The sequence below is a fragment of the Falco cherrug genome, chromosome 1 (assembly GCF_023634085.1).
Source record: "Falco cherrug isolate bFalChe1 chromosome 1, bFalChe1.pri, whole genome shotgun sequence".
Lineage (NCBI taxonomy): Eukaryota > Metazoa > Chordata > Aves > Falconiformes > Falconidae > Falco > Falco cherrug.
The window spans coordinates 26,508,763-26,536,613 of NC_073697.1; the positions used below are offsets into that span (position 1 = coordinate 26,508,763).

The window sequence follows — 27,851 nt, forward strand, 5'->3', positions numbered from 1 at the left end:
ATGCAGTAGGAACAACCAGTTTCCCTATCCACTTCCATCCTGATACACAGCTGCAGGGATGAGCCACTTGAGATTTTCATAGGAGTTGATCATACTCGCTCAGTTCTAGAAGCCACAGAGTGAACTCATACAGATAATTATCTCATCTTCAAAAGGATGAACCTGTCAACATACAAAATCACTTCTTTCCTGAAACTGTCATGTCCGTAGAGTGTAAGAAATGTGGGGTTTTATTTCTTTAGCATCCACCTGTTTGATGGGCTATGTGTACTTCTGATTCATATAAACACTACCCCTTCAGATCTGGAGTTCCAAAAACTAGGTGTCCTATTTCTCCTACTCACTCACTCACTCACGAACATCCAAGAGAAAGATGTACACATAAATCCACTAGTGTTTACTAGTAACTGTCCGCATGTGTGAGGCTTTTAGCTCAGTACTCAGCATAAACTGCAAATATTTTGAAAATAAAATGACGTTCTGCAGCAATTCTGGTTTGGGGGCACCTTAATTTCCCACTGGTGATTGTCAGTATTTTGCAAGTGTCAGGTTCCATCAGTAAAGCTCAAATCAGCTAAGAGCTGAACCAGCATATGTCACCAGATATGTCACCAGATAACATTTCTAAATCTTTGGGCCTCTGCTGATACTTTTTTTCTTTAGACTGGAAGAACACAATTTAAAGTGTTATGGACTGCAGTGATTTTTCGTGAGGGGCTCAGCTCAAGAGGGAAGACAGCAGCATGGATTTTGCTCAGCTGATTGTTTAAGACCATGACTTCAGTCTGCCCGGTGAGAGCATCGCCTCAACAATGTCTCCACAGGCACTAAATGCCTGGTTTTGTAAGTCTGTATGGCCAGATCTCCCAGCAATTATTTAGGTGATTTACACGATTACACCCATTACTGTTTTCCAAAGACTCCAGGAAAATTGCTTTTCCTTCTGCTGAAGTATGCTGAGAGAGCAAGACAAGAGAAGAGAAGGTGTCAGTGTGTCCCCGGGCACAGAAAGAAAGACTGTGCTGGCATCCAGGCTGCCTTGGAACCCTCACTTGTGCCCTGTCTCCAGTGAATCTGGTCACACCAACCAGCACAGCTGCGCACCTGAGGGCTGACTGTCCCTGAAATAAAACAGACCCTTTGACGCAACCCTATTTTTGCAAGGAAAAGTTAGATTGATGCTAGTTCCATAGCAGCACATAACAAAGCCAAGTGCTGAGTTCCTGAAAGCTGCAGGATATGTCAACCCTGAATAAAAACCACCAAGAATCAGGAAGTGTCAGTGTTGATGTTGCTGTAGCAACCCAGGAAGACATCCTCCATCACCCAGCTAATACCCCACCTCTGCTGTGTGACACATTCTGACTGGGTCTTGGTGTGCATCTGACCCCTGTGCACACAGGAAGGGGGTGCGGACCCCCAGGGTAACAATCAGAGGTTCTAGTAACTGAGGCCCGCTCTCAGCATGCACAAATACCCAGGCCTTTGTGCACTTATACCCCAAAACACAAGGAGCTGACCAGCTTCCCTATGCCTAGTTTGATAAACATGGCTGCAGAAACAAGGGAAGGCGAGTGCAGCCCTCTGCACTGGTCTCAGAAATGCAGCAGTGCCCAAACTCTGCATCTTTTTAAGGCTTTTAGCCAGGATGCTCATTTCCTATCTTCTGATCACTTCTAACACAGGCCTTGAGTCAAGTGGAATCAAAGAGAGGGCAAAGTTGAGCTAATAAGCATGTGTAATTAACATGCTGTGCAGATACTCACAAACTACTGCTTTTTATGTACCACAGGTCTAATGTGCAATTTTCCAGTGGTCCATACTTTCAAAGCTATTTCATTGTAACAGGAAAAAAACCGCGGGTTTTATTTACAGTTCATAGCCCCTGCTCAATGTGGAAGGGATTTCCCTCTCTTTTTGTCTGTGAACTATCATTTTTTGGTTGGGAATCAATCCTGGAAATTTTAGTCTGTGAACAGCTTTTTAAAAATGTCCTTATTTACGACCAAAGTTAACTAGAAAACTCTTGCAACTTTCAACTGTGTCAGTCATGGCCCAGTGGTCACTAAAATAAATAATTTACCAAAAAGTGTAACTTGAGATGACCCAACAATTGCAATTCTTTCTTTTATGTCCACTGCTGTTTTATTGTTACAGAAGAGAAGCATGGCCCACTGCCATATGTCACTACAGCTCTGGTCTAAAGAATTTCATACGCTGTGAAATACAGCTGACATTTCAATCCACAGTAACCTATTTGCAAAGTATTCATTTGCTCCTTACTTTACGAGTATCCAATAAAAGACTGCCATTTTATGACCCATTAAAAAAGATGAAAAAATTAAATAAAATTGTGAAAGACATTTGCTGGAAGTAATAAATAATTTACCTGCAATTTTCACGCACTGAAAATTAAACTGGCAACTGCTCAAAAAGTTACTAAAATTATGGTGACAAAGGTATTTTAGAATCAAGTGCCAGCATTAAAGTAGCTAAAATGCTGTACATAGTAGGAAGAAAAAGAACAGATCTATTTACGTAAAAGGGTGCTTTTTCCTAGAAAAAAAAACTACCTCTATGAACTAATATATAGCTGTATTACAGTTAATATTGATAGGCCAGTAAGTGTGCGTGTGTGTACGTAGTCCAAATATATCCATACATACATATGTATCTGTGTGTGTGTTTACATACACACACACACACAGATAGATAGATAGATAGATAGATAGATAGATAGATAGATAGATAGATAGATAGATAGATAGATAGATAGATAGATAGATAGATAGATAAAAATCACACACCAGAAAATCAGTATCAGTGTGGGAGAAGGTTCTGGTGGAACTACCAATTTAACTATAATTTTTTGCATGCCTATCACTTTACCCCCATGTAATTTCCATCCCCTACACAACATCCTGGCAGCAAAAAGGGGTGCCGCCACAACCATACTTTATTTTGATGGTCACCTGAAGGACGGGGAAACCGGAACACACTGTGACTGACAAAAGCATGTTCAAGTTTTTAACAAAGAAATACTCACCACTGTTCACAGCTGGAGCAAATACAAGGTGTCATTCAGTGCAAGTACTTTGTGTATAAGAGTTTGAAGGAAAAGCTCCGTTGCCAAAAAATACCGATCTCACCTCAGGAAGAAGACTGAAATTTTTAGTGCCAGGTGAGCCAGTCTTTGTCATGTCACCCCTCATTTTCTGCCCAAAGGTTGAAAAGCAAGCATAGTGACATACACAGGGAGACAACTAAGTCAGACAGGGTATGTGAGACAGCCATAGGACCCTGCGCAACAGATGATGGTGTCTCAGTGGGGTCAGCTCCAATCTCACTGTGCAGACACAGGGTCTCATTTGACCAACTTGAGCTTGAAATCGTTGGCCATTATTCACCGGGGATACAACTGGTATTTACCCACACGTTCTCACCAACCAAAGCACAGAGTATCCTTTTTCGGGTTCTCAGTTAACACTCCAGGACCACAGATCTGACTCTCTGTGTCTACGGACAGATCCCTGCAGCCATGGAGGAAGGTCCAGTTTTGTTGCTCTTCCCAGATCAAAAGCCCCAGCTGCACAAGGACACAGCCGGCTCCCTTGGAACAGGGTTACAAACCTTGCCTGCCAAACATTCAGTGCAGTTTCACTATGCCAAGGGTCATCTATGCCTGGGGAGCATAGGAAACCATTTACTCGAGTCAATGTAAATTGTAGTGGGGACAGTTAATCTGCAGTTATGATGAATGGTCAGAGTTGTTTTCCTCCTACCAACTACACAGGCATAAAAGGAATATCTAATTATTTTCCCAAGGATAGCAAGACTTGCACACTGTGCAAATCATTAAGATGTTTTGCAGTTCTGGTAAAGAATCGACACAAACTCTTACCCCACCCCTCCCTGCCACCATTCTTGCTGTATCTTAGCATGGACATAAATTCAAGTTATAGTTCTCTTACCCTCTTGTTACCCCAGAAGAACCTAGCTCTCTCAGCAGAGTGTTCGACATACTGTCTGCTTGGGTTTGGCTTTCCACCGGAAATGGACAGAAGTACCAAGTCCTAAGAATTTCACTGCTGGGAAGTGCTAGTGAATTTGAAAGAACTGGAAGCCAGCAATGAATTAGCTCTACTCTCATGGAATCATGGGAACCTGCAGTAACAGGGTATGAAATGTCATTATTATGTTAAATTAGTCTATTAATTCAGCTCAGGATACTATGTCCACTGCATAATATTAAGCACTTAGTTCTGCTCACGCACTCTTTCTTAATGCTCTGGGAACACTGTGTGCCCTATTGAGGAACGTGAAGGACTGCATTAGAAATTACTACTGATCTTAACATCAGATCCATATGTCTTAGGAGCCAGTTAGCCTATACAATTCATTGAGGATGTTTCCATCTGTGAATAGTTCCCATTATAATCTAATTGTGTCAAACTAAATGTATTTCTAAAATATTTTCAGAAGTTAATATTTATAACAGACATTAAGCCTAATCCAGCCATAATTCTGGTTTCTCCCTAGCTGTTGGGGAGGGGGGAGATTGTACCACGTAAGTAAGCAGTGATTGGTAACCACACTCTTTTTTATTGTTGTTGGAACAAAATGCTTGCGGGGGGTGGGGGTGGCGCCGGGAAGCTGAAGTGCTGGTGCTGAAAATAAATGCTAAGTCTCACTGACTTTGCAAAGAAAGGAATTAGTGCAGGTGGGAGAGGATCCAATTCATGACAACTGTCTTTAGCCAGTGCTACTGGGGAAGAAGAGCTATCTACACTGAAGAATAAAGTTAATATCAAACCAACGAGTGTGATGAGCAATGAGTACATATCTGATGAAGTATTCCAGCCACCTGAGCACAGGGGCTCTGGAATGAGAATAACAGGTGAAAACAACTCAATTTGGAGATGGCACCCTACCAATTTGTGAGCACAGGGAACTCACACGGCTGACATGGGCAGCAGGAAGTTAGAAGGGAGCAAGTATTCCCCCCCCCCCCTTTTTTTTTTTTTTTTTTTTTTGGTGTTGGCTATCATGTCCCCTGTGTTTGAAAGCTGCTCAGCTGATGTGTGCAGGGAAGACAGAAAGGCTTTAGGAAGGCTGACAAGCCAAACGAAGCCCAGGGTTTGTCCTGGTGGCTGGTACCTCCTTTGGCAACAGCAGACTGCCTGTCCTCCTTCATTGAGTGCTGTATAACTGGTTACTGAGAGGCAGCTAGTCACGTGGGTTTATTGTGCTTTTGTCTTTTTATAGTAATGACTGGCATTATCTGGAACTCGAAGTATCTTAGTCAATAAGCTACCTCTTCGCTGAGAAATCCTATTGAATCCTAATTCAAATTGCTCCCCTTTGCTCTGGACAGGGCGTTCCTCAAGCAGTATGTAGTTGCAATGTAGTTTATAGGCTGAGGATGTCTTTGAAAATGGGTCCTTAAACCCACACTTGAACATTTAAACAAGCTGCCTAACTCAAAGTGGCTAAGTACTCATCACATGACTCATGCCCCTTATATTAACGAGTAATGTCGTTCTGTGGCCAAATTAACCTCTTGCTTCAATTGTCACAAAGGTTGTGAAAAGGCTATTTAGTTAACAATACCACAAAAAGAAGGTAAATGTAACTACTTATCTAGAAAGAGAACAGAAAACGCTCAATATGCACCATGAAATACTAATCCTTTCTTAAACAACTCTGGAAGGTATACAAGCCTGCATGCAACCCCCCCTTCTTCAGCACTTCTTCCCTGCACTTGCAACATGATTCCCAAAATGTTACCTTTCTCAACCAAGGAGGAAAATAATAATAGTAACACTGATTCCACCCTAGCCATAGAAAACAATAGTAATTATCGCCTTTATGTGGTTTTCGGTTACTCATTTCCATGTCACAAGAAAACTCAATTAAGTTACAACTTTTCTCAGTACTCCTTCAGGCAGACAAATGAACATCCTACTCAAATTAATGAACCTGACAAAGTTATGGACTTGTCTGAATAAATAGGTCACCTCACATGTTTATCTACAAGCTCAGGAAATCACATCATTTGCATATTTGAGTATTTGCACGTAGCTTATGTGGGAGATATAACTGACTTGTGAAAAGCATCATTTGAATATATGTTTAGACTTATTTTGTGATAAGACCTTTGGAATTTCTTAGCTTATCTACTTTGTAGGCTTTTTCCATCTGGTAAAAGGAATGCAGAAAGACAAAGGCTAATTTTAACTTACAATTGTTACTGAGTTACTAAACAATACAGTATTGAAAGATTGCAATGTAGGATGAGCATGGCAGAGATTTTCAGCTCTTAAATATGCCCGCTGTAGGCAGTGCCACTGTTAGATGGAAACGGTGTGTGAGAGGTATTACAGTGGCTGCGGTGGTCTGTTACAACAACACTGAGCTAGTAAGATGTGAAAACTGGTGCTGGGTTAGGTCTGAATATTAGCTTATTGCCTGCCTGGGTGTTTTTTTTAATGATTGCAGCCTTGGAAGAAAGTACAACTGTGTAATCTTAACAATCAGTTAGCAACACTTTTTGTGTGGGAATATAAATCTGCTTATCATTCATGCCCAGCCCCCCTCCTTGCACACATTTCCAAAGGCATTCATATGCCTCCTTTGAGAGAATTAATGACACTGTATCAGCTCTCTTTCTATTTAGATATTTATTTCATATTTGCTTGAAGAATCAGGCCAATGTTTTTGAAAGCACATTTAACTATACCATATGCCTACTTAAATCATCCCTATCAAACAAGTTGTAGGATGATGCTCTGGTTCATTCTGTTCTGTTTTCCCTTCCTTCACAATGTGTTTATGTGTATTTATCCAATTTGTTCTGTTCCTCTTGCCAAATTGCAGGTTTGAGATCTCAACTATGCAGGGGCAGCTGTGCTATTGTTGATGCCTTACAAAACAAAGGTCACAGACTGAGCCTGTATCACTAGAACTAATGACAGCTGCATGTTAACCATTATAGCATAGACACAAAATCATCAGGGTTCACAGACCCTCAGAAGTAGGAATAAATCTTACCTTGCCCTTTGGTAAGCAAGAACTCAAGTCTCATTTTTACCCAGTAATTTCTGTGCAAATTAGCCTCTTGCAAAATATCCTGCTATTTATTTAATTTATTGACATAATTCCTCCCTCAGCTGGGGGGGGGTGGGGGTGGTGTGTGGACACAACCAACTTTAAACAGCCCCATCACAAAAAGCCAAAATGTGAAAAACAAAATGACAGCTGAGTTGGAAGTGATGGTCTCTTCTGCATATAACTGATCTTGGTTTTTCTCACTTTTGAAATTTGTAAGAATTACCAGCTGTTCCAGCCTAGGAAGCTAACTGACCACATAAAAAAGTCCACTACCACAAGATGACATTTCCTCCAAAATAAAGTTGTCTCCAAACCTAACCCAGCAGCTCCACGTAATGAAAAAACAGGGCGGGACTATTTCAAATGCCCTTTGTTTGGTAGGAAAGATCAATGTGCAAGGCTTGTGAATTCAAAACTATTTGCCCCTTGGGTGGCCTGACACATTATTCCTTCTGCTGCCTTTCAGACCAGCAGCCAAGAGTCCAAAGTTATCTAAAGGGCTGTTTCTTACAGCTACATGTAGCTTTTGAAATACCAAAGAAGAGGGAATGTTAGAGCTGGAGCAGACAAACGAGATGGGGCACATGTCCATAGACACAGCTCTGAGATTATACAGCTGGCTTTGAGGCTGTCTGTCTAAGGCCACTTCACTAGCGTGCTGTTAATTATTTAAAAGAGAGCACTGGGGAAACTACCATCACATCTGTCACCCACACGTAGGCAGAACCCTCACTCATTGCATGACCAGATGTGTTTATTCGAAACATGTACTAACTAGCTACTTAATGGGTTAGAATTATTAGCCAGAAGGTAATTACGCAAACATATTAAACATCAGTCACCTTACAAAGCACCACTACTTTTAACACTGCTTTTACTTCTTCAGAGCCATTATCAACCACAGAAAAAAGCAGGGAAAAAGTAAAGATCCCATAAAGGAGTTGCAGTAATAAATACATTTATGAAATCTGATCACCTTGTACTAATGAAAACTGCAATGCTCCAGGTAATTGCCTTAAACAACGTGCCTCTTAAGACTGTAAGTATGCTAGCACATGGGAGGAAGCGGTGAGGCTTGTTTAAGGACCTACAGGTGTTGGAGGAGGAAAGGGAACAAACAGTAGAAAAAGTTTTTTTTGAAAAAGGATGGCTTCACTGCTTCTGCATGTATTGTACACATCCCTGAAGATGCAAGGCTTCCATGGCATTCTGCCTGCATAATGAACTAGAGAACACTGCTGGCCAATGTAACATGGTCTTGTTCCCCAAGAGGTGAAATACGAAAGTAAATTTTAAGTTTCTGGCTCCGTTTATGTCACAAGAAGCAGTGGATGGCATAAAGGCATAATATGTTCTATCTTTGGGCTAGCTGGGGCAGGGGGGGAATAGTTAGCATCCTTTGTTAGAAGCCTGCCATGACAACCATTTTGTAGAACACCTTTCAGCTGCTCTCATTCGAGAGCAGCTGTCTAGAAACCAAATGAGGTAATTTGCAGGATGGAGCCCACAACCCATTCATCTTCACTGTGTCTGCTTTCATGTGTTCACACTCTTCCTCTTAAATCTGGTGCTGGTATTAATAAAAATGACACTTCAAGACTGGAAAGCAAGACTCAAAAGTACCACTGTTCCACTGTCATGGAAACATCTTTCACTCAAAGCACCTAGAATTAAATATGAAGCACGTGCTTCCTCTTTGTATCAGGAGATTGTTTCCCAGGAAGGCGGAAACCCAGGGCAGGAATGCCAGTGACAGCTTGGGCGTGAATTTCTAGGCATTGAGCTAGCTTTAGTTCTCACCTGCGTAGCTGCTGCGAAAAACGTTTGAGGCCTCTAAAGCAGCAAGCAGGAACTTTTTGGTGCATCCTGTAAACTGCCATAAGTTTTAAATGGACTCCCACAGTACTGTGTAACTTTGAACTGCTTTTATGGTAATTTGTCAGAAACCCATAGGAAGAAATGCACCGGGCTATCAAGTTTACCTCTCCAATTGCGCAGAGCTACAAGCTCTTCCAGAAGACATAACCGTGGCTTCCCTTAAGCCCCTATTGAGAGATGTTCTCAAAGTCATGTTTATATTGAAGCTTGTGGTTGATTCCTATTGTCCTCAGCCCTGTATGTGATCCACAGCAAAAAGCAGAATAGCTAATTCTGCCCTAAATCTGTACTTCAGAGATTAAGATCGCACCATCAAAATTTTGGCCAGAGAATGAGAAAACTCTTGCCTGCATTCCAGCTATCACAGGCTATACAAAATGGTATAAAAAAAAGAAGAGAAATGGAGCTTCTTTTAGCTCTAGCTCAAACAAAAATAGACAGAGGGCAGGCAATGCAAACTGTCAAATGTAAACAGCCAGACAGCATTACTGAACATTACAGGATGGACTTCCTGCTGTGGAAAAAACAACTGATACTCTATAAAAGTGAAACATAACCCCCCCCAAAAAAAAGTTTTATTTTCATATGTAGAGAAGTTGAGAAACTTCTTAAAAGGATGACACATGGATGCAATAGGTGGTTAAGCTAGTTCCTGAAATAGGTTACAGAAAGGCTAAAGGTACTACATAAATTAAGGAGATGGTTACTTCTTTCTTCTCTCATCTTTCCTTTCCAAAGGCCTAAGGGACAATATCCAAGTTACAAAGACAGGATCCAAAGAAAATTGGCGGTAAACCAGAAACAAACAAATAAAAAAATAAATATCTAAAGACCTGAGAAGTGACAGTGCAGAAACCACACGATGTGTTTATGTTTCTGAACTCCCTCTGAGCTGCCATCCCTTTCACAAATGAGTGCAAAACAAGCAAAGCAGCTGTTGTCAACAGGAAGAACAAAGACTTGAATGACACAGGCTCCTCCTGTGAGAAATCTGGTTAATAGCCAAATAAAAGCATGTCTCAAGGTAACATTTGCAGTTCAGAAATACAAAGCAAGCAATGTGCTTGCTCCTAGAGATTGTTTCCCACTATGTTTTCTTTCTAGGACAGAGGTTCTTACTTTTTCTTACAGTTGTAAGAGTCTGAGGTATTTATTCTCCAATTACATTCAGACACAGATTAAGATTTGCTCAATAAGGTTAATTTTTCCCTCAGTAACTCCTTACTGAAATGTCTGGATAGGAGGTACATTCAAAGTTACCTCTAAACTTGTCAACTTGTGCTGTTGCCAAAAGCAGTTACTACTACCACTACATTAAAAAAAAATATCTGATAATCGCTAACAGATTATCATGCATTGCTGTGTGCTTTGTTTCAAGTGAACTGCACACTGTAGACTAAACTTAGGTCTGCTGCTTTGAAACTGGAGGCAACTAAGAATTTGGGAATATAAGCATAGTAATTTTCCTTCCTACCACACAAAAAAATAATTCCTATTTAATCTTTGCTCTTTAAGTGCCACCAGCTGTTCATGTTGGACAGGATGTAGGAAGGGATATATGCAAGCTGAAACCAACATGATTTGAATAGAGGGCAAATAAGGTCATTAAACACAGTAGTGCAGACTGTACCATCTCTGCATGTGATCTGATCATAAATTCAATGTAACTGCAAGTAAGGTTTCACTCGCGCTCAGGTTTATGTTCGGATTTATCTTTTTTGGCTCTGTTGTTCCTTAAGCTTACAAACCCAAGGAGAAAGATACTGCCCACTTCTCTCAAGGCCACCCCTTAGACAGACAGAGGCGAGTGCCATTCACGGCAACAGTGTCAAAACATCACTCAACTGAGAGATGGAAATCATGTGATACCTAATGAAAGCAGTGACCCCACTTAACCTGATGTTTGTCCTTCCATTGGTGTTTTGAAACACATAACCAAATTTTTGCACATGTGCTCAGACACACTTAAGTCTATCTGTGTCAAGTTATAAGTTCATATATGTTGCTGGACTGAGGGGTAAATGCTCACTTCATATTACAAGCTAATCTTAGAGTAAACACCGTATGAATTCAAGTGCAGGATGCATAAAGGTGGAAGCTGGCCAGTAACACTGCAGCAGCATTAAAAAATAAACTTCTGTAGTTCTCTGAACTATTTTAAGAACAATGATATTCTCTCAGTCTGTTGGTTCATTTTGAATAATTCACTGCCTAGCCTAGACCTAACCTTTCTTGCTTTCCTTAGATGAGATTCTGCACAAGATCAAATGGGATTTTTTCAGCACGCACCAACGAATCCAAAATCTCTTACTGTAATACTCCAGTGAGAAACCAGAGTTCAAACAGAGATAGTTAAGTAGCAGACATGTAAATATCCACTACAAATATTTCAGTAAAATATTGTATTGCTGTGTAATTTAAACTTTTATTGTCATCCACTCATCTAAAAACACAAGAGAATTTGTAAATGTTCAGGAAGAGAAATGTATATTGTTCTGATAGCCTTTCCCCTGCAGGCAGAGGGGATTTTACCACTGGCTTAGAGGAACAGAAACCATCTGTTTGTGAAGTCAAGCCTATAGATACATTGTCTGAATGCGTTCTCAAAGAACCTGGAACAAAATGAAAAGAACAAAAGCAAAGGCAGCAGAAGAACATCGACTTCCAAAAATATACCAGTTTTTCCTGTACCGGTCTTCCAAAGCAACAAGGGCTCTGTTTTCTTTTCAAAGTAACAATGACTACAGAAACAATTTGATTCCCTTGAGCTGGACAGCAAATTCAAGCCTAAGCTAGACTGGGAAACCGATTTTCTCAAACATTCTGCAAGACCCTAAAAATATATGGCTTTTAAATGATCAGTGCAGTTTAATCTGAGTCCTTTGTAGTAAGCCAGCTTAGTTGTAATGTTACACTTGCCATCACTTGCATATGATCTCTCAAAGCACAGGAAGCAAAGCAATTCAACTTGGACTTGTCTCCTTGTCTTCTTCCTGAAGAGTGACAATGGTACTTTTCCTTTCTGAAACATTTCAATATTTTCTAACATTTTTTTATAATGCATAGGTTTAGAAATCCCAAGTAATTCTCTGTTAGCTAATCAAGGGTCCTTCAAAATGAGCTGGTTTTGTAAGAAGACTATGTAATTTTGCACTTCAGAAGTGGCATGACAAGAAGGTATTTCAAATGGTACAAGCAGTGCAGTCATGTTGTCACATAACCTAATGATACTACATCCATCTGCTACATGGCACTGTGAAAAAATAGGCTTTGAAAAGAATGCTTGGTTAAATCTACAGCTGGCATTTTTGAGGCTCCAAAGTAAATGCAGCCAGCAGCTGGAAATAAAAGTGGAAATACACAGTGGCGTAAGTCCAGGATACCAGGGGTTTACCAACCCAACATCTTGGGTACTTTGGCATTTTATCTATTCCACATGGATTTCTATTGTTCTGCATGTGAAAACTGCAAATTCATCAATTAACGAGAAGTGTCTCCAATTAGAAAAATACTATGAAACCTGTTAAGTGAGTCTTTACCATTTACCCAGAAACAAAACTGCAGGTTTAAAAGTCACAAAGCTAACTTTGTTTCTGTTGCTCTTAATTCCACTAAAAAGAGCACTAGAAAAAGAGCAGATCGCTTGTTGGTACATTAACAACTAATATTAGCTCCACTACATGAGGAATTACTGGGAGTTATCCAGCAATAGTCTGAGCTGTGCCAATGGAAAGTCAAGAGTTCAAGTACATACATATCTTTCATAGCTGTCAGTCTTCTGCATAGCAAACTGTTTATCTCTGGGCCAAAACTAACTACTTCAGTATCAGGTTATGACAGTATATTTCATATAGTAACTTTGGAAAAAAAAAAATCCTGTTAACCTGTACAACTTAATGTGTACTGTTCACGCATTCTTTTTTACAAATGCTGCTGAGAAGAAACGTGCTGTAATTAGGTGCTTGATCTACACTGCAATGACAATATGGTGAGTTGTCTATTTCAGTAACGCTTCACAAGCCAAACAAGCTCTTCACAGAACAACAAAAAATGCAGCATATTCAAGTAACTTAAACCGTGGTTTAATCTATACAAATATTCCATGCATCTCCATATATTTCCCATTGATTTGTCAGGATAAGCTGTTTACAGGCTCTCAGACTAACAGTGTGTAGAAAAGCATTTACAGCTTCAGGTCGCGAGGTGCTTAATACCAGCGGCCTAATTTGCTACTGTTCTTCTGTTGTAAGGCAACTCCACTGAAGTAATTGGCATGGAGAGAAGGGGTTCTTAACCTGACTGATTTACATGGTTCTGATGAAAATTAGCATTCTTACAGCTGTACACGGTGCTGATAGGTTTTAGCTAAGACAGCAGTTTGTTACAGCTGGGTTTCTGTACAATTTGCGCACAACCACATACAGCCTAGCTCAATGGAAAAGGGTGCAACTGCACTATTTGACATAAAGGCACATAAGTCTACCGAACTCCCACTGCACATAGGACAAGATCAACATTTCGCCTAGCTGCACAAAATGCAACTTGAGTAGCAAGAAAACATCACAGCATTAAAAACTCATCCCTTTCCTCTACTCTCCATGTCACTCTCCTCCACGCTTGTTTTCCCTGCATTGCCACAAACCAGCGCTCGCTCCCCCCAGGAGCCTTGCCTGCTGCACAGAGGCTACAACGTAGCTCCTCCACAGTAATTTGCTCCACTCCCTTCCACTGGGGTTAATCACTGTTTTTTTCTTTTACCACTTTCCAACTTTTCTCCTCCTGGTCGCTATTTAATGCACAAAACAGATGTGTATCTGGGGTTTTGCTGTCGGTCTTAGAGCACAACTGAGGTGGCTGATTGTTGCTTAACTCAGAAAATTATCTATGCGATATGCTTAGGTCTTGAACTGCTAAGAATTGCCACAGAAGAAAGAAAACGCAGAGCTGTAACAAACTGCTGTGCTTCCTACCGGATTAGTATTAACCTCATCCTAAATAACTCTCTGAGAAGAACTACTTGCAAAAACAGGGAGAAATTCAACAGCCTGAAAACCTTTGCCCTCCTACAGGGCTGAGATGTGACATACCATTTTCTGACTTCTGATTAGCTTAGAATTTCACAAATCTGAACAGCGAAGTTGAAGTGATCTTAAAAGCCTAGGGCATGTCTGAATTTGAGAGGAGGAGGGAAGGATTAATCCTCAAAGGGCCGGAAGTAATGTGCAGCCATGGCTAGTGACACTTAGAATAAGGCTAGAACTGCAGTATAGCCACAGTGCTGTTACGAGATTGCTACCGTTGTTAAATTAGTGCCTCATTTTATCATTACATGTTAAGCAGTGGTACACATCTTGACACATAATTTTAATAATAGCTTGTAAGTGTCAGTGATAATGTAATCTATTTAACAATGAGCCTAAAGATTATCCAGAAGAGAGCATATTATGCCCTGTTAAAACAGCTAATCTGCATAAAACTTATGACAAGCCAGACCTTTTCAGTGTTCAATAAACTGGCTGAATATTCATTTTTAAAGGCATTGTCCAAATTGGTTTGGTCACAGATGACTATTTAAAGCCTATTCCAAAGCTGGCAAATACACCAGGGAAATAACCCAAGAAAAGCAGAAAAAAAAAGCAACAACAAACCACCCCACGTAAAAACAACAAAAGACTGCCTCTAGCCAAAACCCCTCATGATTAACATCAGCAATAATGGGTCCAATTCTAGTAAAACATAGGATGACATTTGTTTCAAGTACTTACTGGCCGCTTTTGTATAGGATTGGTGCAGGACACAGCAAAAAATCAGATTTCACCGTTTTTGGTTTTTCATCTGAAAAAAACAAATCACATGAGGTTAATATACTGTGCTGCTTAAATGAGAAGCTGATGCATGAACATGTTATGAAGTCCCTTCCCTTCTCACAATATGCTGGTTACTTGTTTGGTAATGTCTGGAACTTGCAAGCCAGGCAGACCTAAGTTAGGGAATAAAGCTGCTACATTTTTAAAACCACACCTTGAACATACAAACCCGGAGTTAGCTTCAAATGTGAATGTGAGCCCACATTACATAGTCTACTTTATTGTACTCAAGTCAGCTCACGCTCTTTCAGAGAGGTAATTTCCTAGAACTGAGGCCATTTCTGCAAAGACTGAGAACACTATTAGGGGTTTGGTAATACTTGGAAGATGAAGATCTGTTTCTAATTAGCTCCAACCCTGTGCACTGCATTCAAGGACTAGTTCATTGGTTGTGATTGGCATGTCTATTTCTCCAGTGTTTCTCATGCTTTTGAGTCTCCAGCTTAACAAATCTCTTAAAACTTACAACGCATCTATCTGTAGAGCACCATGTCCAGCACAGCACTCCTTTTCTGCAGCTGTGAGAAGGAGAGGAAGGAGCTCTTTTACCTCATGCATTTGGTAAGCCGGGAAGAACTCTGCTCCTGGATGCAGAACCATCCTCCCAAACTTCCCCACAGTAGGACTGTTAATTTCTGTACCAGAGCTGCTCCTGTGAGCATGGACTATTTCCTGATTTATGGGTGAGAGCAGATAAATGATCTGCCAGATAAACTTGGAGATGACTCTGTCCTGCATTTAGGAAACAGGCAGACATACAAGTAGTTCAGGGGCAGCTGAAGGAGGAGCTGTTAGCATAAATGAGCTTTTCCAATGTGCTATAATCTGCACTAACTGCTTGGCCTAGATTTAGGGCTAGTTGTGAGGTGGGGAAGAGGGATTAGCACATTGCCATATGTTTTTGTCTTAATGGTATGTTTCATAGATTATTTTTCTATCCCACAGCTACATTTGGCAGGTTTCCTTTCTAGCATTTGGTAATGGTTCTTTATAAATGCAAAAAGAGAAACATGCCAAATGCATCTTTTAAAACCAGAAGAACTGACAAAATAATGGTTTGCTCTGAGGCCGGTCCCAAAGCGGAGCTCAGGCTATCAGTAAGGAGAACTCTAACACTGAAGTACATCCTCGTGCAAGTACCCTCTGTTACACCCTCACATGGTGAGGGTTCCACTGATAGACTGCCAGTTTATTGCAGAGGAGAATGCAGTGAGACAGGCACAATTTCCCTTTTCTTGGGACCATACTGCTCAAAGCACCCTTCCTACCTTTTTGTCCATCCCAGCTCGACTGTTCTCCTTTAGGTCTCCTCTGAGGCAAAAGCACTTGGAGCCCAGCGTAGAGCTGTAAAGAATGAGCTTGCGTATCGGGGGAAGGTTCACATTAAATTTCCCTATTTCCTTCCTATACTATTCCCTAAATATTTGCTGTTGTCCATTGCTGAAGACAAGAACCTGGGTTGGTTGCAGCAGGCCTCTGGCAAGACCCCTTACAGCAGATTGTGTTTTCACACTGCAACGTATGATAAATACATCAGTATGCCATTCCTCTCCCTTCTTTCCTGAAGCCAAGAGGGGAAAAAAAAAAGCAGCCCAGAAACCTAGTTGGAAATTCTCACATCAGATGCTAGCAAGTATTTGGGGGCTTCATCCTGCTCAAGTATAGTTATTTCTACCATGGCAAAGCAGACATACACATGCTGTACGGCTATAAAAGACTGAACAATCAGAGAAACTAGGGTCAGAAAACATTTCAAAAGGTCATTTAAAGAAGGCACACACTTCAGACATTCTTCACTGACACTCATCTAAGCTGTTAAAAAGCTAAGTAACCTTTTCCATCCCTAAGATCTTTACACAATGAGAACCATTCTCCTAATACACATCATCTAGATCTGCTGTAGAATTTGAAGCCTGTTGCCTCATGTTCTTTTCTCAGTAGACTGGGAGAGCCCAGCTTATTTTTTTCAGCTTTGCAGCAGCACACACACCATCGCAAGAGTAGCAACTGATAGTTGGTACAAAGGGGTTTGCTCAGCACCTGCCTGGCTCCTTGCACCGTCGTCGGTGAGGAAATAACACGTAAAGTCGTCGGCAACGGCGCAAAATGGGATGATGGGCTTTAGGAGCCCATTTAGGAGTAATTTAACAATTACTTTGGGCATTCTTCTCTTCCTGTAGATGTAATAAACTGAACTTTTCTGTCCTTCCTTACACTTGTGTTCTCGACTTCTACCCATCTTTGCCTGCTTCCTCTCGACACTCTTCACAGTGGAGATCCATCCCACACTTGTAGCATGGAGCACATCAAAATCCAGGTTCCTAGGGGCTACCGTTGGCAGCACAACCTTGAATTTGAACAGCATTGCAACCTATCAATAAGTATCGTAAGCCTACTTGATGTACACTGCTAGCATTGCTACTAAATAAGCCAAAACTTTTAGTATGATAGCAGCACTCACCAGCAGGTCAGAGGAGGTTTACATTTGTGATGCTTATGGAAAATGGCTAAATTCCTCCTTAACTCTCGTATTCTGTAGGTCCTCATCTCCACCAGTACTGTAACATACTCTATCAGGAACTCTTGAACAGTACAAGTGCCACTACTAACACAACCATATTGATGCAAGCCTCAAGACATTCATGTGAAGAAGGTATGTGTTATTGTTTTAATTTCCCAAATGGACAGGCTGGGGTATAGAGAAGTGACTGCTCATGGTAAACAATAAGTCAGGAGCAAAGCAGGAATAGAACTGAGGAGTCCTGATGACTTGCAGACCAGACACTTCAATTCAAATTTAAGTTCTAATTATCTTCAGGTCATGTAACTGATGTCACAACTGTTTACCCTAGATAGCGTGAAATTAGTTTTATTCACCTGGAACTAAACTACTGTTTCCCCACTTCTCCAAGTAAAAAAGGCACACCATGACAACAGATACACAACTGTAGCACATTCCAAATTCTAGGTCTATGAAGCTAATTTATGCAACAAGTTGAAATAAGCAAGCTGTAGCTTAACATGGGAAACAAAGGTGAGAATTTTAATTGAACCTGAAGTGAAATTTATAGAAGAGAATTTATTTATAAAGGTTGCCTTTATCCAGAACTACTGTGCTATTCTTTCATTCTACCCTATCATTTTAGATATTTAACAGACAGGAGAGACTGGCAGCCCATTCAAGTATATATGATATCCAGAGTAAGGAAGAAATTGTACTGGAAACACATGTTCAATTGGGTAGGAATTTAAGACAGGCTAATATAAAAATCAGACAGTAGGCAGGGAAAAAAATTAGTTGGGTCTTTTCTACTGGCCCATTTTTGGTCATTTTCCAGTCTGCCTTGCTTCTAAGGGATACTGCTTAGAGCAAGAAGTTGGATATACTTATACTAGCTGTCCAATTCAGCTTGTGGATATAAAAAATGGAGGAGGTCTCCATTAATGGCATTTTTTCCACCGCCATCTACCTTGTGCCAGCTCAGGGAACAGAGCAGCACGAGGAGATGAATCCAAATTCTGGCATGACTTTTCACCTGCTCTGTTCCAAGTTAATGCACTGAGCAAGAGAAGACCAATTCTTGACTATTTTGCTGAAAATTAAATCCTCCACGAGCACATTTGCTTAATCAGACAGCAAGAAGAAAATAGTCTGCATTACCTTTCAATTGCTTTTAGAGCTTTACTAACTTCTGCAGCACTCCACTCCTAAAAAATTCCCCAGTGAGACTTGTAGTTTGACAAAGGGATAAGGATTAACATCTGGCCAATTATGAGTACTAGTAATAATAAAAAAAACCCTCCCATCTGCACCATCACCAACCCCCACACCCCCAAAAAACCCAAAACCACACCCAACAAAAACTAATAAAAAAACCTCAAAAAACAAACCCAAAAAAACAACAGATAAACAGGGAAAGTCCCTGTAAAAGATGCCACAGTCACTCTGTCTGAAACAGAATTCCTTTCCACAAGTCAGGAAGTAGAGTCCAGCTAGGGATCTGGCTGCAACGAGACCCAGTCCTCCCTTGGGACACTGAGCTGATGAACCACGTCAAAATACAGGGACAAAATAGTACCAGCTGTTCTGACTTGCCCTTACTCTATGCTGTTGCAGGAGGCCCAGGAAGAGGACTGACTCCGTGTCATGGAGGGGCAGTCATGCCCTGCCAAGCCCAGAAACAAACAGCACAGTGGCTACATAGCTGGTATGCCAGACAGAAGGGGCAGAGATGCTCCAAGATAACAAGGTAAGTGCACCCAGGAAAACAGTGTCTTTTGGAATCACGGTGAGAGCCTGTGTCTTGGCCTGGGTCTCCAGGCACGGTCAGTTCACTCTGTGGTCATGTATGTTTCATGGGCAAACATCTGCTTACTTGAACAGCAGGAGCCAGAGAGTTATCACCATGTTAATTCACACAGCCAGCTGGGCTTCCAAACACCAGTCACAGCTTACAGCTAATGGCCATCAATACAAATTCAAACCACTGAGCAAGATGTAAAATAACTTACATCCTCTTACTAATCTTCAGAGCTTTCCTGTTTTCTTCCTCTTCAGTATTTTTTCTCTTTTAATTTAATTAAATGAGTTAACAAGAAGCAAAAGTAGTCAGTTATTAGAAAATATAAAGGCAGATCATCTCAAACTTCAGTACTTACGAATTGTAGTTCCGTTCACTTGATAGGTACAAGTAACACCATCAGTTCTCCCACCAAGGGTTAAGCCACTTCCTCTAAGAACCACCTGGAACTCCTCTGGAGAGAAAAGAAAAAACCCAAAATCACCAATTTTTAATGCACTGCAGTAAGACAAGGAGAATTTCAATATAGCCTACAATAAATGAAGTACAATAAGCAATGCCTCAAATGTAACTCAGGTCTCCTTTTTAATTGACCCCTGGTACTGCAATCTTCTGTTAGGTCACTATAGGAAAAAGATTTGGGAATAAATCTTTATTTATCACCGACACAGCCCTATTAAAACGAAAGTTAATTCCGACTATCAACAGGATCTGGGGCTCAGTTGCACAGTAAGGAACAGTTTCTCACTGAATACTTTGACAAATGAGAAATCTGGGTCTCATAACAAGTAGACTCCCCAAACCTGGATCAGGGCCATTTAAAGTGCCAGATGAAGAAAACATTCCTCGTTAGTATGATTTCTCTGGAAGCAGCATAAGGGCCATGCTATTTGTGAATTGTGCAGAGGAGGAGTGAAAATGGTTTATTTACCAAGGCCACTGATTTCATTAAGATGATGCATGTTTTTATAAAAACATCAAAATAAGGAGATTTTGCAACTACCTTATTTTGATTGGTCTCAAACTATGCATGGATTGTGAAACCCCACAAAGACGACAAGCCCTTAAAATTTTGTGCAACCCTTCTACTTAGTAAATGTATTGCCATTTGATGCACAAAAATAAAGTCAAATGCTTAACTGCTTATGCTCCACAGTTTTGGGACAAGGCACTAGAAATAGTCATGAATTTATATGAACATAATGTTATCAGGATTCTCAGAACTTAACTACATGACCACAGGTAAAATGGTATGCGAGTATCACTGAAAAAATATCACTGCTTTGAATACCAAGGGCAACTTCAGAGCATTACTGATGGGAGAGGGGCAGATAAACGCATCTCAAATTTTTACATGCATTACCTAAATTATGACAGTAGGCCCTGGAAGACTGCTCCTCTGAGGAGAAAAATGAATCAACAAAGAAGGATCTGATCTTTCTTAAACTCCTTGATGATTTTTTTATAGAAATGTTTTATTTTAGAGACCTGTGGGGTTTTCCTTTAAGTAAAATAGAGACATCACAGTCCTATAACAACTATTATTTTAAAATTACAAAAAATTTACCTCCCACACAGACGCTGGATGGCTCCAAATATAAAATCTCAGTGCATGATTGCTTCAAAACCTATTGCAAAGGAGGAAACTAGTCATAAACAGGTTTGAGTGCTTTTTCAGTGAAAAATATTATTTGCAAACAAACACTTGTGTCTAGAAGATACACATGCACAGCTACAGGTTTGATTTGCCTAAGTATGACTTTGTAGGACACTGCCTTGACCATGTAAAACTTCTGCATGCCTGCACAGTGAAGTCTCCTCGAAGTTCATAAGACATGGATTGGTTGGTTAAATCCAGCACAGCCTTTAAAACATGATGTCTGACTTCAGTCTTTAAATTTCTATCCAGAACCTAAGCTAATCTTCCATGAACCCCAATCCTAACGTTTAAGCCAAAAATTAGTCACAAGGACCCTGATCCAAAACCTAATCCAGGCAAAAGCAGTCTTCCAACAATCTGTGGGTCAAGCCAAGTGCATGTTATTCCAAGTGCTGGCATCCTGCCCTCCGTAAAGCAGAGCAAGAACGCATGGTGTTCTTGACTACACTGCCTTCTGTTGGATGGGGTTTCCTCACTGCTGTACCGGTTGGCCTGCTTCAATTCTCCAACCAGTCAGGGAATATTCTTCCAGAAGGCTGGGACAAAACAATACTCCCTACAGATGACTTAGAAATACAAGGGATAGAATGTAAGAAAAAGGAGGAACTAGACACCTTGGATGGATTTGTACTTATAAAGGTTCTAGAAGCTACCCTTAGCTTCAGCCAAGTCACATTTTACCATTTGCAAATACATCAAGTGATCAAGTTACCCACGGTCACCTGAGCAGAGGCATAAATAGCACCCAGGTGTTGATTACTGCAGACCACTTTATTTTTCCATTTGAAAATGGTGCATCTCAGAGGAATGCATCAAGCTTGTTGGACTACAGCTGTTGCTAGAATCAAACCATGAGACCACACTCTCCTCCCACTGCCACTATCTCAGTCTCACAGCAGGGCCCCATCTCTTAATCCCCACCTCTAAGCAGGTAACAATGTCTGTTAACCCTGGGAGAATAAGTCTCTTGAAGCTTGCAGGGTTAAGCACACACAAGCAATCCATAATTTAATAATAAAACCACATGGTAATATGTGGCGGTTTTCTTCCAAAAGGTTTTTAATTTTTCTCTCAGGAAACTTTCATGACGTTTTTATATAGCTTTCCCTGTAATAAGTGGCATATTTTTAGCTGGCATTCATATATAATACTACATGGAATCAATTCAGGTCCCTGTAATCACATGCATAGTTTAAAGTCCTGTTACTGTCCCCTCTCCACCTCCATTTGCCAAAACTGTGCATGCTCCTGAGCTGGCCTAACTGTCAGTAAATGTAACTCCTAAGTAGTCCTTTTTTTTTTTACTCTGCCTACTCTTATTTGCTAGTGGGTTTTGTTGCCACATATCCAGGCCCCCTAGAAACAATAACATATTTGTCATTGTTATGACAAAAAGCATGCCAAGCTCTTTGAAAAAGAATAGCCTGCCTCATTTAACACTTTCCATATCACCTGTCTCCCCACAAAATGTTGTGGACAAATTATCTTTTTAGTGCTTCAAACCACATTTATAAACATTAAGTAGTATTTTTAAAAATAAGAGACCTTGCATGCACATACAATTGGATAATACACAGCAACAGAGATCTTTGGAAAGAATGTAGCTTGACATTCAGTGCAAGTCGACCAGTTTACATTATCTGTGGACCTCATCTCACTTCCAAAAAAGGACTTAACTTTTTGATTTCTATTTCGGTGTAGAGAGAGTGTCATGTAGTTCATTGAGGGGGGGGCGCGGGTGGGATATTTTGCACAGAATAAAACACAGGAAGAATAAAACATTTTATTTCTTTACTGTAAAAACACTTTCTGTTTTTTTTCCTCTGAAGAGACTGAGCCATATCAATAGTACAGTTTAAGCTAATGAGACTATAGACTTCCATTCATATTACGTACAGATCTAGCAGTTGGCACTATCAAAGCCCACTGAATTCCTTCTTTTTCTTTTTGTAGAGCAGCACTATACAGACAGAAATTTTCCAACTCCTATCCGGTCCTCATGTGCCTGCTGTCTGATGAAGCAGGGTGCCATTATGAATTGGGGGGGGTTGGAGAGGGGAAGACAATGATGGACATAATCTGCCTTTTCTTGGCAAGTAGTATTTCTGTTAATTGCACTGACTCTGATAGTGATTTTTCTAACACTGTATTTCCAAATATAATGTAAAACAGGAAAAGAAACTATTTGGACATGCTTAATTCCCTTTGGATTTAAGAATAAACTCGGGGGGGGGGGGGGGGGGAACCCCAACTATGATAAAATACAGCCTAAATTAATTGAACCCAATTCATGAACAAAAGCAAATTTCAATATAAGGTTCAGGATACACTGATTTCCCACACGTCAGCATCGAATTCATATTTATACACGTAGATGTGCTGCTCTTGACATAAAGCAGGAAAATACTGCAGTTTAATACTGTTCCTAGAAATGAACAATTGCTTTGACACTAATTTTTCATCATTTTAATTACTACCGTTCTCCACTTGGCTTGAAAAAGCTGTACTGTTCAGAGATCCTCGGTCTCTTTGCAAGGGTGGTGAACTAAGACTGTCATTTTCACCCAAACAAAGCTTACACTAGAGGAAAAACTCCCACTGTGTGCAAATACTAAAATTTGTTTATCTAAGTTTAACTAGTTCCTTTTCTGCCATTCAGAAAGTTTCTTGATAGTCCATGCTTTAAAAAATTAATAATGGTATAGAAATCAGCCTTGTCCCTGAAAATCCTTCCCTTCAACAATAACCATCAAGTAACCTTAAGAAGCAGAAGTAAAAGAAACCTTCCAAAGAATTGAACTGTATCAGGTGGAACCAACCTAACACCACACAGAGAGCTCTTCTCTCAACCTGTTACATTCTGGTTTCTTCTCAACGCACCCTCTAAGCAACACTGAAACACTATACTGAACTGAATTTTCCATCAATGAAGTGAAAATCACAGCATCCTTGCAAAGGGTCAAATCCCATTGACTGTACCAAGCACAACCATTTTGAATGGTTCGGCTCACAAGGATACAGTAACCAGCATTTAGCTGTCACAATGGAAAACCTGAAAATATTTTCCAAGATGGCAACTGCCACTTGTTCTTTCACATGTGGGAGAGGAGAACATATTTTCGCATCTTAAAAGGATTTATAGAAACTTGTGGCCTTCATTTACTCTTTTCTTGCTCTGGCTCACACTCTTCTATCTGTTTTAATCTTTTTTTTTTTTTTCTCACTCTTTCCATGCAAGCTGTTCCTTCCAAGCTAGCACAGCGCACTCCAATAAAAAGCTCATCTCTTTTCTTTAGGAGGAATGATGTGAAGGCATCTTACCCAAGTTGCCTTATGATCCATGTTCATTATTTAACATGTCTTCATATCTCTAGATCAGTTCTGTTTCACCCCTACCAGTACCCTTGGAGCGTGCTCTTTCAGCAACAGCTGATGAGGGATTTTCCAAAGTGCATATTAATTGCCAAAGTTCCCCTTTTCAAGATGTTGCTGCTTTACATGCAGCTGAAAGGGGTAAACACTGGGCTTGCGCAGAGTGTGGGAGCTCTTGCGCACAACTGAAATCTAGCATCCTTACCACTTCTGCAGCCTGAGAGGAGGGATCTGACCACCCTCAACAGTAACAGCTTTTAATGGAGCTATCTCAGCTGTGTGTTAAGGAAGCACATTTAACAATGGCACCATGCAAACCAAAGTATGCATATGTCACCCCACCTCCCCTTTTGAAAATGTAAAACTAACTTTAAACTATCTTGCTGTGGAAACCTGGGGTGCAAATTCAGCAAGGTTGAAATTAACTCCCCAAAAATCTGTACTACACTCCCTCTTCCCCAGTTCAGGATAATCGAAGAGAGTGACCTGGCATTGCAAATTCATTATTTAGAAACTTACTGCCCACAAGAAAAGTTGAAATAATCACTATATAAGGCCATCCTCGGATAGGACAGTTAAACACTCTGCTGACATAAAATGAATTCAAATAAGACTATAAATTGCCTTGGTTTAACAACATGCAGGGAAAGATTCAAAGAGCTTATGTCATCCATTTCATTGCCAAAACTCTGCACCAAATATAGGGCCCTCTTCTCCCAGGCTTGCAAAGGCTTTCCTTCTAGTCACCTCCCTAAATGCTAGCTGTCCCAGAAAGAAACATTTCCCCACAAACCAAAGTGCAAAACAGAGTTGAAACCTGTCAGCCTGTTTCCCATCATCTTACAGCTTCAGAAACAGAACTGTGGAAGAACTACACTGGTTACAGCTGGAAAAACACAGAGGCTAATCAAAATGGGAGGATCACATCAAAATCACAGCTGTGAGCTTGTGATTTAAACACTTGTTAGGAAGCACATGTGGCTGCTAGAAAAAGAGAAGGCAGTAGAGTTCTGCTCTTCAAGGTAGTCAGTTTCTTGTACTTGAAGAAACTGGCACATGAAATTCAGACCCTGAACATCCTCCTATTGAACAACAAAACAACAGACTGCTACGGAAACCCTATTCTGTAGCTCCCCCATACACAGAATTTGTTACATTGCTGCCATATTGCAACAGCAGCAGTGGAGCATCGAAGATTAAAAAAAATGTTGTTATCCCATTTTCTAAGAACAGTTATTACAACAGCTACCTCAGTAACAAGCAGCATGAATGTATGTAGCTTATGCTCAGCACTGAAAGACCACCTGGCATAGCTTCTGAGGGTTGGCTGAAGGCAGAGGAGCTTCTAAAGCTCTTAGTGAAATCTTATCTTATGGCTATTAAGTAAAAGGATACTGTATGCTTTCCATAGCATTTCTCAGTAATGCAGGTTAGTAACTTCAGAATACTTCGGAGAGCAGAAGTTATCAGAATAAAGGCATCTGAGATAGCCCATGGGCACTCAAAAGCAAATTCACCCTCAGTGTAAACCCACTGACATACACTGGGATTCTATTTGGCCAAACAGGCTTTTCTTTTCTGAAAGGGTCACTTGTAAATCAACTGCTGGACTACCCAGCTCTGTCTGTGAGCCACCCATCATGTTCCTTATCTGCATGTGTAACTTTAGGCATATGAATACTCTGTTCAATATGGTGGGATGAGATCCTGACTTACAGTTAAAGATGGTCCTTGCCAGACTGAGGCTTTGATGTCCCATACTGAAAATCAGATACAGCTTCCCTGCACAACAGTCCTGTAGAATCTGGCACGCACACAGCTCTCAGAGACCCTGTCCTTTACAAGCATCTCTATGCACTCTTACTGTCAAACGCCTTCTATCAGCTCACTAACAGTGAAGCGTGTAGCAATCAGAAACAGAACTGTTTAGCTCCTGAACCACCTAACTAGTGTTCAGATTTTCTCCTTCAGTTCTACATAGTCCGATTGTCACCTATCTCCATCTCTCAAGCTATTTCAGAGGCTTACAAGCCACAGTTTTGTGTTCAATGTAAGTTTAATCTTGCTCAGGCACAAATACATACACATGTAATTTAAAACAGTTGTAGAAAATCTATTCCATCCACTTCATCAGCTTTCCCATTTGGGACCACTTCTCACCTAGCAGATTTTTTTCTGAACAACCTGATTGTTAATCTGTACTTAAAACCAATATCAATCCTTATCAGTGGCATGGATTTCTATGCACTTCCCACTCAAAGGTTCCCAAAGGTTCACATAAACTTCACAGCCCACTTCCTAAATCAGTGGTTTAGCATTATTGTCATTAAAAAAACATATAATTCAATTCAAGATGTTTTACAGAAACATTGTCAGTTTTTAACCTGTAGGTGTCTGAATTGAAAAACAGAATCATGTTTTGTTAGATTTAAGCTTCAGAAACAATAGACCTATGCAAATAATTACATTAGCATAGAAAAGGCAGATGCTCCTGCAATAAATTGCAAAAAGCCAACCAAATAACAAGATGACATCAGGCCCACTAGTGCTTTCAGTCTTTGTGAACTCCACCTCTGTTTATAAATTTTGGCTTTATCATAGTTCTTGTCTCTACTTTATGCAAACATTTCTTTCCACAGAAAACGTGACTACTGCATCTTCCAGTACCTCTTTAACTTGTCACAGACTGGGCCTGGCTCTGCTTTGATTCACTTTTTCACCCTTGCTACCTCCTCTTAAAAGTTTTCAGAATTTAAAGAGTAAAGCAGTACAGCTCCTGTAGCTTTTTAAGTATTTTGACTACCATACACTCGGAACATACTGTGGAACAGAGCTGTACCATGCGGTACAGTGTTACATGCAGGCTAAAACAACAACTTTCCCTTCCAGCACTTTAATGAATTTCATGTTCCAAGAAATTGTGAGAACAATGCAGTAGTAACGAGCCATGAGCAACCCAACTGTACATCCACAATTAACAAAATACGCTAAGTGTCAATTTATTTCACAGCACCGTTCGATTACGCTTAGCCCCAGTATGCAGTTCAAAAGTTTTTGGCAGCAGTCAGCACCATAAATCAAAAATCGCATGGCATCTGTTCCTCCCCGGAACTGTACGCCGAGTTCAGGATTTGGGGCAGGTCGTCAGCACAGCTGGATTCTTTATTGAACAACCATTCACAATTTTTAAGTCTACTGTTCTGAAACTAGAAAAGGATGTATGGATGTATAAGGTGTTTGCTTCCCAGTAAAAAGATAACCGTGAACTGCCAGAGGAAGAGAGCTCTTTGACCCGTTTTGGTCAGACTTGGCACACTAATGATTCTGAACAACTCAGGATTTCTAGAGTCATCCACGGGCTTTGCTCCCTACGTTTCAATTTCAAACATGCACCTCTTTGTTTACATCATTGCTCATTGGAAGCCAATCCCAAATCAGGTTGGCTTGACTCTCTACAGGGGCAGGCAATATGGTTCCCTGAACAAAAGCTAGGTACTGTAATAAAACAAATGCATCTAACTTGCCATTTCCAGAACCAAATTTTAAAGAGCAAATAAATGTTCACCTTTAAAAAATAATCTTATTTGCTGTACTAATGTATGGCAAGACATGTGCAAAGCATGCTGACAGTGCAATATAACCACTTCCACAGTCTGTGTGCAA

General features: G+C 40.5%; 1 protein-coding gene across 1 annotated transcript in view; it reads right to left on the reverse strand.

The window, feature by feature from the left end:
• The window catches only part of ANTXR2 (ANTXR cell adhesion molecule 2), a 120,163-nt gene that overhangs the window by 67,744 nt on the left and 24,568 nt on the right, over window positions 1-27,851 (reverse strand). Inside the window, exons 8-10 of the mRNA XM_055706780.1 lie at window positions 20,724-20,784; window positions 19,515-19,610; window positions 14,754-14,823 (exon numbers count right to left, since the gene is read on the reverse strand). Of these exons, the coding sequence (XP_055562755.1) occupies window positions 14,754-14,823; window positions 19,515-19,610; window positions 20,724-20,784 (227 nt within the window). The remainder of the gene's footprint in view (window positions 1-14,753; window positions 14,824-19,514; window positions 19,611-20,723; window positions 20,785-27,851) is intronic.